The 12,736-nt window shown below is 33.1% G+C and overlaps 1 protein-coding gene across 2 annotated transcripts in view; it reads left to right on the top strand.

Moving 5' to 3' along the window:
• The window catches only part of LOC140436638 (glucose dehydrogenase [FAD, quinone]-like), a 72,479-nt gene that overhangs the window by 52,159 nt on the left and 7,584 nt on the right, over nucleotides 1–12,736 (top strand). For both annotated transcript variants that reach the window (XM_072525631.1, XM_072525632.1), the window contains 3 exons: nucleotides 1,828–2,076; nucleotides 2,731–2,943; nucleotides 7,337–7,726. In XM_072525631.1, the coding sequence (XP_072381732.1) occupies nucleotides 1,828–2,076; nucleotides 2,731–2,943; nucleotides 7,337–7,726 (852 nt within the window). The remainder of the gene's footprint in view (nucleotides 1–1,827; nucleotides 2,077–2,730; nucleotides 2,944–7,336; nucleotides 7,727–12,736) is intronic.

Here is a 12,736-nt window from a genome sequence, read left to right on the forward strand (position 1 = left end):
AGCAATTATTTATTATTTCTTTCTCATAATCTTCCTTTCTTTTTGGAAGATAGTAAGATAATTCTGACAGGAGAGAGCAACCTTATGAGGTAATTGTGTTTGTTTCTCTTTCTTTTGTTTTCAACTATTTATGCATTTTGGTTTTATAGAGAGGTTTAGCATATTTGTCATTCTTTTAGAATCTGTCTTAATCCAATCTTCTCATATGTCAAGTGTCGAGTTTTCATCGTCCATCGAATATACCCCATGCTAAATCAATAGATCCACGTTATACAGCTCATTTCTCTTTTAATCACGAATATCCCTTCCAAGAAAAATTATGTTACACCATTACACGTTAAAAAAATCAGGATATGGTGTTGGAATATTGAAACTCTTACAAGTACGAGTATATAGTTGGTAAATGTGCTTGAAAGAATAAGACTACAAATTGGTTCTATTCTACTACTACTATCGGTTTACAGCGTTCTCCGACGCCTTCCGACTCCTAACCGCCATTCTTCTCTATTTGACCATAGGCCTGGAGGGATTTCTCTTCCCTCTAGTTCTTTTTCAATTCAATCTTTCCAGCTATTTCTCGGCCTTCCTCTTTTTCTTCTTCCTTGTGGTGTCCAAGAGACAAAATGAAAATGACAAACATTGGTTGTATTCAAGAGACAAAATGAAAATGACAAACAACGAATGAAATAGTTGAAGATACGAATTGGGATATGTATGGAGTTGGTATAAATGCTGATAAAGACAAAAGATGCCGTAGTAGAAGTTGTAAGAACAAGTGATAGAATAATTTCAATGAAATTTGCTCTTGAAGTGTTGAATGTTGTGTGTGCGGGCTGCGTGAGAATAAAAAAAAGTTTTCTATGATGAATTAGGAGACATACTTAAAGATATTCCATCAGAGCAGTGAGTCATTATAGGAGGTGATTTTAAGAAACGTGGATCAATCCAAGAAAGGATATGTGGAGGAATGGGCTTTGGAACTAGTAATGGTGCTGGAGATGATATGCTGGAGTTAGCAACAGCATTAGATATGGTGACGGTTAACTGTGTATCTTTCAAAGTATGACTATTAACTATGTATCTTTATCACAAACAAAAGTAGACAAAATCACTCCTAACAAATCATTTCTTAAGAAAGGAAAATATACATGCATTTTAAGAGTGCAAGGTGATAGTAAGATTGTAAGCCAACAACATAAGTTACTTTTGCTAGAAATCAAAGTAAAAAACGAAACTAAACCAAAATAACGGAGAGAACCACAAAAATAAAATTGTGGATGTTAAAAGATGAAAAGGAAGAAAAAAGCTAGTTGGCAGGTATCTTTTCTAAGACTCACAGGTAGTCCTCGTTTCTAGTAGGGTTCAGTTTATTCTCCTAAAGTTAAATCTTTTAACATTGACATTATGTCGTTTTAGTTTTAATTTTTAATACATTTAATATGTGAGCTAAACGTTATTACACCTTTTTAAGTGACTCATTTCAATTCATAACTATGTTTTCACTGATGATGGTCTGATAAGACCGAACACGTACTGATACAATTGTAACCCGTTTGAAAAATTTTATTTTTTACTAAATTTTAAATACCTATATACCATTTTACGCTAGAAATTTTTCATTTCACTGTAAGTTTATTTAAATTATAGTATACAGCCAACAGTATATAGTATATAGTATACATCCTTTCCTCTTATTACTATATTTTAAGTTTTACTATAACATCTTTCTCAAAAAATTTTTGGTATTATATTTAATTAAATTATATAAAATCTTGAAAAACCTATTTATTCTGTTATCTTAATCGCCTCTATCTGGACTCATTTTAGGTACTATACGAAGAGGTTCACGATGTTCAACAGCCAAAGCATTTCTCAGACCAGTGCGAAACAGACCGAACCTTCACATAGCGATGTACGCACAAGCCACCAAAATCAAAATAAATCCGAAGACCAAAGAAGCCTTTGCGGTGAGGATGATCCGTAACAACAGACCTCAAACGATCCGTGCCAGGAGAGAGATCATTTTAAGCGCGGGAGCAATTGGTAGTCCCCAACTTCTGATGCTATCTGGTGTAGGTAAGATTTTTGCTTTATGCACTTGTCTACACATATTTTAGGTGTTTATTTCCTGTATTTCTTTTCCCATTTTCTCTTTTTCTAGCCTTTTTACTCTCATCTTACGAGCTTTTTCTTCATTTTTATGTTCTGATGGAAACTTTCTCTCTACCTTATATTCACACTTTTCAATTTTGTAACAAATTTCAAGATAACGTGAATGACATGAACTTAGTTATTCCCGTTAATAGACACTTCTGACACAACTACCTTAAATAATTTCTTTGCCTTCTTTTTGTTTGTAGCCTATACGCAAAATGTTCTTCGCGTTAGATGTGTAAGTTTTTCGTGAGACATTTGGCTGAATGGTAAAAGATTTTCCAACTGTGAAGAAGTTATGTCGGCAGTTAATTGCTATTTTAAGGAGCAAGATAGTTCTTATTATAAAAAGGGTATCGAACTTATTGAATATCACCGGGAAAAATGTATAGAACTCAAACAAGATTATGTTGAAAAATAAATATCTTTTTTTTCCAAAAAAATTTGTGCTTTCTTCTAGGGACCTACGTATATCTGTGTCAGTAGGTTTTCACTAATCGAAGAGCATTTTTCTTTATTAAAACAACTTAACGAACAACAATTAAAGTTCATTTTTACAATACTCATTTATTTTAGGTCCAAAGGAACATTTGGAATCATTCAACATACCAGTCCTGAGCGATTTAAAAGTTGGACACAATCTACAAGACCATGTAGGCTTGGGTGGGTTAGCTTTTACAATCGACGATCCCATCAGTTTTACCAAGAAACGTTACCAAACCTGGCAGGTTGCCTTGGAGTATATCATGAATGAGAAAGGTCCTATGACATCAATTGGAGGAGTTGAAGGTAATTACTGGTTTATTGGTATCTTCTTCTTGTGATCATCATCATCAGTCTGTATGCGTCCACTTCTGGACATAGATCTTCATCAGCTCTTTCCACTCAGCTCTTTTTGTGATAACTGTATATAAATAGTTACTTCACCTTCGACATATTCAACTACTTAATCATATAGAATAAATAGTTTTCTTAACATTATCTGTTAGAATACTGTTTGAAACGTTTAATAAAAATTAGAGAATTATGGCGCAGATACACATCTGTAGAACTTTTTGCCGTATTTCGATTTCTATGGATACGTTTTATTATTTTTATATGTATTGGTTTTCTAAACGCAGTCTAGTTTAAGAATTATTCGTAGATATTAATTGTCAATACTGTAACCTTTTTTAAGTTATGGCTGATTCATCCTTCCAAACATGGTTCATTCTTCCAAATGCATTATTATTTCTTGATCAAAATCTAGTTCCCTTTGTATATGCAGGTTTTCCAATTCCAAATCTTTTAAATCCTATTTTTGTATGGGTTGAATTGGTTTCCTATCCTTAGATACTTTATTAATGTCAGAACACCTATATATGTGAAAACTGTGAAAGAGGTGTATGATGGGGTAACAACCAGTATTAGGTATAAGACAGTCTGATAAATCTGTCTTAAATGAAAGTTACATTACCTCTTGAATCAGATAACAGGGAAATTCTACGAATAAATTCTCTTTAATGATATACTAATACAAATAAGCCGGTAGCTTTAAATGATGAAGCGATTTGGTCTCTTGGTAATATAACATTACGTCTCTTGATTCGATAATACAAGATGAAGATCATGCAGATGGGGCAGATGTAATAGAAGGAAGAGATAGTTTATCGTGTTTCGACGAAATTGGAATGTAAATTCTATGACTGTTGCAAGTTTAGAAAAATCAGTTAAAAATAAAGAAGCGGAACGAATAATGTATAAAATAGAATTCTTACCTGAATAAGGAGTACATTACGGTAAAAGTCAGATGATATACCGATTAATGCTAACAGAATAGGTTTGACAGGACACGTTAAACATCAAAATGAGTCTAACCCAATATGCAGAATCGTTGAGTTTCTGCAAAAAGTATGGGAGGAAGACATAATGAGAGACAGCTAGATAAAACTTGTCAGTTATGACCCAAAACAGAAACTTATGAAAAATTTAATTATGAAAGTTGGCTTCGTATAATAATAAAGGAAATATGGATACGCAACATACGGTCATCTACTTTTGATGACAAAATAGACACTACTGTGTGTTTTTGAACTACGTAATAAACGCCAAAAGATTTAGAAATACCTCTAGTTTCTAAACACAATTTCTCTAATTTGGACCGATCCATCTTATAGCGTGAATAAGGAACATAGTTTTAGAGACAACGGACAGTTTTAAATATTGTCAAATGTTTAATTTGTCGTCAAATCAAGTGACAATGACAAATCAAAATGTCAAAGTAAACATTGTGACAATAATTTGACATTGCTGCTACTGTGATGACTATCTAATCCCCTAAAACCGATCCTACAATGAGTTTCGTTCAGTGCCCAAACTGTTCAAATCCAGTTATTCTGACAGTATAGCCACTGCCATTAGAATGGGAGATAACACCTTAACCACAAGTTGGTATAGGAAACCAATGGCCTCTAATAGGTTTCTCAACTACCATTCTTGTCATCCCTACAAATATAAATTAAACCTAATTAAAGCATTAAGCTGTAGGCTAAATAGACTGACACATCCGGTTAATCGAAGGGAATCCCTCCAATTACTTAGAAATATTCTAATTGAGAATTCGTATCCATCTTCCCTCATTAAGAAATACCTTTATGTACAGAGTTATGGTTCCTCTTTAAATGACATGCCCAATGGTGATCAACTCAGAATAATATCAAATAATTCAATTAATAACAATGTTCTGTCTAATACTGTACTTGGGACTCCAACCACCCATTACTCATCTCTACCTTATTTTCCTCAAGTTACTGAAAAACTTATTAAACTGTACAAACAAAAAAATGTACCGGTTAAAATTGCGGTTAAAAATGATAAGACTGTCAGGAATTTGTTTTCTAACACCAAAACACCCTTGTCCCTTCTGGAACAAGTTAATGTCATCTATCACATACCTTGTGCTGAGTGTGACTCATGCTACATCAGACAGACAGGGAGATCACTGAGAGGGCGTCTTACGACACACCGCAGTGATATCAACTTATCTAAGCATACTTGTGCTCTTGCCCAGAATGCTATTAACACTAAACACAAAGTGGACTTTATTGAAGTTAAGATTCTTGGCAATGAACGCAATCTCGTTAAAAGACAGTTTTTGGAAATGTGTTCAATACTTAAACAACCTAACGCTCTTAATAAGAGAACGGACATTAGTAACTTGAGCCAAATTTATCATGCATTAATATTGCAGAATTAGGCTTAATATGTTAAAAATTGTCCCCTAAGGTGTAGTTTCTATCATATTTTCATATTAAATAATTTCAAATAAAATAAAATAGTTCTTACTTTACTTATATAGATTTATTCAACTTACATTTTATTGATTATTTTGTCAATGTTACTTTTACATATTTAAATAATTGTTTCTGCTCAAATAATTTAATAAAATTTTATAATAAAATAGATTCAAAGAATCTATATTATTCTCAGTTCCAAATGTATGAACCTTGGACTGATGGAGGTTGAATCAATCTTCACCTGTTGCTGGCTATTCTGCCACAACATTAACTTTTTAAAAATTGTCTTGCTGTTCTGTCACTTTTTGACCTGAAGGCCACTGTCTTTTCGGCGTGGTACCTATCGGCGTGGTACCTAAATTTCTGGTCGCATTTCACCGAGAGCGACTAAGAAGCTTAAGAGTGGTAACTTCATTATATAATTATTTTTAAAATATCTATAATTCAATTTTAATAATGTTACCTAAAGTTAAAATCAAATTTAAATAATAATATACTGTTGGAAGTGCATCATATGATCTTTTTGGTTCTCTGTAAATTAATGTTTTTTACTTATGTTTTTTCACATATTTTTTATATACATGTACCATTACCACATGTCTTTTGCTGTGCTAAGTTGAGTTAATTTGTAAACAGTATTTAGTTCAATTAATTGTCTATACAACATAATATTTAATGTCCATTATCATAAGCTTCTTTACACATTTTATATCTTTGACTGCTACATATCTTTTTAAGGTAACCCACTTATAATAACTTTTCCATGGATGTTTGGTTTTTCATATTGTTCTTTTTAGATGAACTGATGATGCTTCTTGATTAAGAAGCGAAACGTCTTCAATAAATAGATGAAGTAGTCAGCTTCTTTGTCTTTTATTTCTCCACTTTGACCGAAAAACCCACCACTCTTATATATATATATATATATATATATATATATATATATATATATATATATATATATATATTTATATATATATATATATATATATATATATATATATATATATATATATATATATATATATATATGACGTTATTTATAACTCAGTGTTATAGTATTAGTTTATATCAATTTAGATTTATAAAAAAAAATGTCAACTAGGACTAACATGATATGAATAATCTAGTTTATATCCGAAAACCTAAAAGAAAAAGGTAAGAAAAAGGTCAAAAAAAAGTGTTTGACGAGATTGATCACTTTTTTTATTGCTTAACTTGGTCTTACCTAGTTGAAAGTATTTCTTATGTAGAGTTACTCAATTGAATTAATAGCTCGCTTAGGAGATCATTAAGGCTTCAATCTAAACTCTTTAATTTTTTTTGGTATTTATAGATGACCCTTCACGAAAATTGAATATCGACCTCTTAGTTTTTGCTGATGACTTAAAACTCTATTGTAAGATATTCCGTGTCAAAGACTGCGACAACTTATTATCACGCATCACTTAATTTGTTGGCCAAATTTGTTGGTGCACTAAGTATATAATTGATTTGAATATTTCTAAACGTAAGAAACAAGAAGTAACTGAACTTCAATTTATGAACATGTATTAAATATTTTGTTAAAACAACAAGCAATGAGATTAAAACAAGATCAAACTTTTGTTAATTCTTGATTCAAAGTAATTCGAAATACTGGTTGCCTACCTTAATGTATATATTTATAATGTAACTATTTATTATATGGCTATGGCTATGGCTTACCGGTAATTATTTTACTGTCAAACATAACTAACTCTATTAAGGTTTTAACACGATATTTATTGATATATTAATTATTTATTCCTATAACCGTACACCAGTTTTCTTTGTTTTCTGGAAATATTAGAAAATGATGATACGTTTTAATGTCGACAGCCCGTCAGTATAAGTTTTTTAATATTGTTTTTACACTTTTGTTGTAGGTTTGGCATTTGTGAATACAAAATACGCGCCCAAATCGGGGCTATGGCCAGATATCCAGTTCCACTTTGCTCCAAGCAGTGTAAACTCAGATCCAGATCAGGTACGAAAGATCACAGGATTACGGGACAGCGTTTATAACACAGTCTACAAACCTCTTAAAGACACCGACACCTGGACTATTTTACCGCTCCTTCTTAGACCGAGAAGTACTGGATGGATACGGCTAAAATCCAAAGACCCCATGGTGTATCCTGATATCAATCCCAATTATTTCACTCATAAGGAAGATATTGCTACTCTCACGGAGGGGATAAGAATTGCGTTGAATGTTTCGGCTTCTCAAGCTTTCCAAAGGTTTAACTCCAGGCCACACAAAATCCCTTTTCCTGGTTAGTATCTAACATTTTTATTCCCAAGATATAAAGAAAAAATGTACAGCTGGATTATGGGAAATTTAATCTAAGGGTAACTATTAGGGGAACACCCTATTATGTAAGAATTTTATTTTGCCATCTGCTTTTGATTATGGTACACCAACCATAGTTAATATATCTTCTTATTTTTCTGAGTCTATTTTCTACTGCAACACAAACTGTATGCAATGAACACCTTTTTTAAGAAGAAACAGAGTAGAAAATGGACGTGGGTTAGTCCAGATGGAAGAACTAAGAGCGAATATGATTATATAATAACAGACAAAAAGCAAATTATTCAAGATGTCACTGTACTTAATAAACTATCAGTAGGAAGCGACCACAGACCAGTAAGAGCTAGAATAACGATAAACCTACAAAAAGAAAGAGCAAAGATGATAAACAGTGGCAAACGCATAGTTTGGAATTCACCAAATCAGCCAGAAGCGTACATAAAAAATATAGCAGAAACTTTACAGAGTAATAATCCCAAACGTCTAAGTATCGACGATCATAATAAATTAATTACAGACTCGGTTAGAAACGCACAACTCAAATTTTGCAAGAAAAATTACACCAAAAGTGAAAAGATTAGCAAAGACACAAAAGCTCTCATGGAAATACGACGAAACCTAAGCGAGAAAGAAAAGGGAAACAAAGAAGAATATAGAAAACTAAATAAAAGAATTTCAGCGGATATTAGAAGAGATATAAGAAGATATAATACTAATGTAATTACTCAAACAGTAGAAAAGAACAAAGGTTTAAAGATAATGAAAAGAGAACTCACACAAAGTAAAAAAGAAATATACAAGCTAGAAGATAAAGACGGAAAGGCAACAACAGATAAACAAAACATTCTGAAAATAACTAGAGAGTTTTATAAAGACCTCTATACCAACCAAAGATCACAAGAAAATTTACCGACACGAGTAAAGACTCTCATAAATCAGGGATCGGAAATACTTTTACCCATTACTGTGTCAGAAGTAAGATCAGCTTTAAAGGAAATGAAGAACCATCGATCGCCTGGTGACGATGGACTCGTTATTGAGGCAATAAAAGCAGGAGGAGAAATTCTATTAAAATCAGTAAGCGAACTGTTTAATAAATGCTTACATGCGGGTACGATTCCTAAAGACTGGAACAATGCAGTGATAGTCTTGTTACACAAAAAAGGTGATATTACTAAATTAGAAAATTATAGACCCATCAGCCTCTTGACACATATGTATAAACTCTTTATGAAAATCTTAACAAAGAGACTAACACCTAAACTTGATTTCTATCAGCCCAAAGAACAGGCAGGCTTTAGGAGAGGATATGGCACAAATGACCATTTGCACACCATAAAGATCTTAATTGAAAAATGCATCGAGTACAACATACCACTGGTTCTTGCATTTGTCGATTACGAGAAGGCTTTTGATACTGTAGAGTTTGAAACCGTACTGGAAGCCCTAAATCAAAGCCGAATAGATTACAGGTACACGTCACTATTCAAAAACATCTACGAGAACGCTACATCAAGTATACGACTACACGAAGACACAGAAAAATTCAGCTTAGGTCGAGGAGTAAGACAAGGAGACAATATTTCACCAAAATTGTTCACGGCAGCTCTAGAGTCAATATTTAAGAACACCCAATGGCAAGATATGGGCATCAATATAGATGGAGAAAGATTAAATCATCTGAGGTTTGCAGATGATGTCGTATTAATCGCAGATAACTTACAGGATACGGTTTCTATGCTACATTCGCTTAAAAGTCTGTCTGAAAGAGCAGGATTAAAGATAAACTTTGAGAAAACTAAACTTATGACAAATCTCGTAATGAGTGGAAATATAACTATCGACAATAATACCATACAACAAACAGACACTTACAAATATCTGGGACACGAGATCAAAATAAACAGAGACAATAAAACAAATGAAATACAGAGGCGAATAGGCCTGACATGGGCAGCATTTGGCAACTAAGCCAACAAACCGACAAATCAGGCAAAGATCAGGAGTTCAAGACGTCATCGAAAGAACCACGAGACTTAAGTGGAACTGGGCAGGACACTTAGCCAGAACACAAGATGGACGATGGACAAGACGAATTATGGAATGGAGGCCCAGAAATTATAAAAGAAGCCGAGGACGACCACCGACTAGATGGACCGACGACATAAAAAGAGTAGCGGGAAACTCGCTACAAGCGGCCCAGTGTAGAGAACACTGGAAAGAACTGAGGGAGGCCTATGTCCAGCAGTGGACGGGATTGGCTGATTGATGATGATGATTTTGAGACTGTATCTTTATTTGGTATGTTGTGAAGGGTAGCTCTGTTAGACACCAGACTCAATATAACATAAGTTTATTCTGAAAAAAATATATCCAAAATAAATAATAAAATAACTTCTATTACAATAAAATATCAATCCTAGAGAACGACGCTACGATCCCCTGTTGATACCTGCGAAAACTAAATATGGCGATGCTAGGAAAGTTGAACCTACAGACAGCCAGCAAGCCGGCGGCGACAGCTGGTGATGCCATCGTTACAATGTATTATTTCAATATTAATCTAATTCTTCTTTTAGTTTGCTGACGTAGAATTGCTATACATTGTTAGTATAAGTGTTAATAAGTCAAAAAGCAACTTGTACTTGCATAATTAATTTTTTTTTGTACATACTTTTGTCTAGACAAAAGTAAAAACTAAACTTAAAATAGCATCAGTCACAACTCTAACATAAGTCAGTTCTAACTGCTAGTTTGCTTTTCGGACTGATCTGACTGTTGCGTTCTGCACATACGATGACCTCAATATAACAATTGGGGTCATCCTGAAGGGGGAGAGAAGATATTTTGTTCAATCTAGAACACGCTGGTTGCCCCCTTTTGGATTGGGTATGTATATTAAAATAAAAGAAATGAAAACAAGTGGACTGTATAAAACTCTATTTTAAAAAGAGGTGAAATAAACCATAAATATACATAACCCAATATACCTACAATTATAAATAAAGAAGAATATAAACTTAAAAGAAGAAGAATATATGTAGTACAAACTTACACACAAAAAGAGAACCATAAACAAAACAAAACTGTCGATTGTATATATACCACGTTATAGATAGAAATAATATACAAAAAATAAAAAATATGAATATACTGCAAAAGTATACTCACAATACACATTATGAGTTAATATTAGGTAATAAAATACACAACACTGTGATATATATACAAAAAGAATAGTGAAATTATTATAATATGAAAAATATACAAATCTACATAAAGGTAATGAAATGTTCTCAATCAAGTTCAATCGCGATCGCGGCACAACTGATAAAGTTCCAAACAAATATCAAATAACAATACCAATGTACGTACTTGATATATCCAGCAACATAGATTAATGGTGTATTGTTCCTTACCCATTGAAAAGATGGCACTCCGGCCACCGCAAAAAATATGTCTTCACGGACGAATAACAGGAACCACAAAATTTCTAATTTCAACTTTTCTGCATCAAACCGACTTCCTCGGTCAAAGGACCGATGCCAAGTGTCTTAAGGTACTTTTAACCCAAACGCACACACATGTGTGTGGTTTGAGAGATAAAACTCGACGACTCTTCCTATTCTTATCTCAAATGTGTGTCATTTTGCAGATGGCCCGTCTCGTAATATGTAGTTTTTAACACAGATGCACCCTTGAACATGGAATCTTGATATACGGGGAGAATCAAAACTACCACAAAGTCTGTTAGTATTATATAAATGTTTATATCTCGTTGCGAAACTGCAACATTCTCCCCGCGTTGGCATACGTGCCAATAAAACATAACTGTACTTTGCACTCCCGACGCACTGTACAAATTCCGAAACCGTAAACACTTCTTCGGTTACGAAACGAGCGCCACACTTAAAATACTACAAAGCTTTACATTAACAAAAGAGCACAAAGAACAATAACATACATACGATATAGGTTACAAATACATAACTACATACTAAATATACATCACTACAATTATACAATTATCAGTACTATACATAAAACAGATTTCCTCTCTTATAGGAAGTGCATTCCTCTATTATCCTAGGATACAACACATGAACTTTAAGCCATCGAGATGTGGCGATACAAGCGAATCCTCAGGATATTATGAACGGACCAGTTAACCAACGGGACCGTATGAAAAAGAACGAGGAAAGAAAGAAAAGTGATGTATATCGTTAGAAGGCAACAATCAGGATGTCTCGGACACCTATGAGAGACGGCACTCAATATAAATACTACAAATAACCTTCTAATAGTTTTCGACAAGCAAGGAATTGGGAGAAGACAAATATCCTGGTTAACAAACCTAAGGAAATGGTTCTCCGCAACTATATCCAAGTTAAGGACAAATAAACAGAATAATTGTAGCCCGAATGGCCACTACAATACTCGAAACGAATACGCAGCAAACGCAAAAGAAATATCGTATGAATTATAACACTGTCCCTAGATATTAGCAATCTACCTGGACAGACATTATCACGACAAAAATGTAAAATGAAGAAACTATATTCTTCCATAAGCTTTATCCATAAAAGATAATTATGATAATTTTAACAACAATAAGCAAATTATATCTCAGGTTGAGACTCAGCTCTCTCTCGATAAAAAGCGGTGAATAACTCTAAGCTAGGAGTAGACTTAGACAATTAGAATAAATCAAAATTACACTAAATAAAGAACTAAAGAGAATAGATAAAGTATGAACATTATACTATTCAATAAACAAGGCTTTTTTTACATAAAAAGGCAATTTTGAAACGAACAAAAACAAAAATGGTGCGACTCCTAAGAATTCTTTGTACCTTAAAGAATTCGTACAATGTCACTATAAAATGTCATAACTATCCAAACGTTAAAACCGTTAGTTTAATATAACGTGGCGCAAATATATAATCAGATAAAGCTATGTAAGCTTTAAGCA

Source organism: Diabrotica undecimpunctata, chromosome 3, assembly GCF_040954645.1.
Source record: "Diabrotica undecimpunctata isolate CICGRU chromosome 3, icDiaUnde3, whole genome shotgun sequence".
Classification (NCBI taxonomy): domain Eukaryota; kingdom Metazoa; phylum Arthropoda; class Insecta; order Coleoptera; family Chrysomelidae; genus Diabrotica; species Diabrotica undecimpunctata.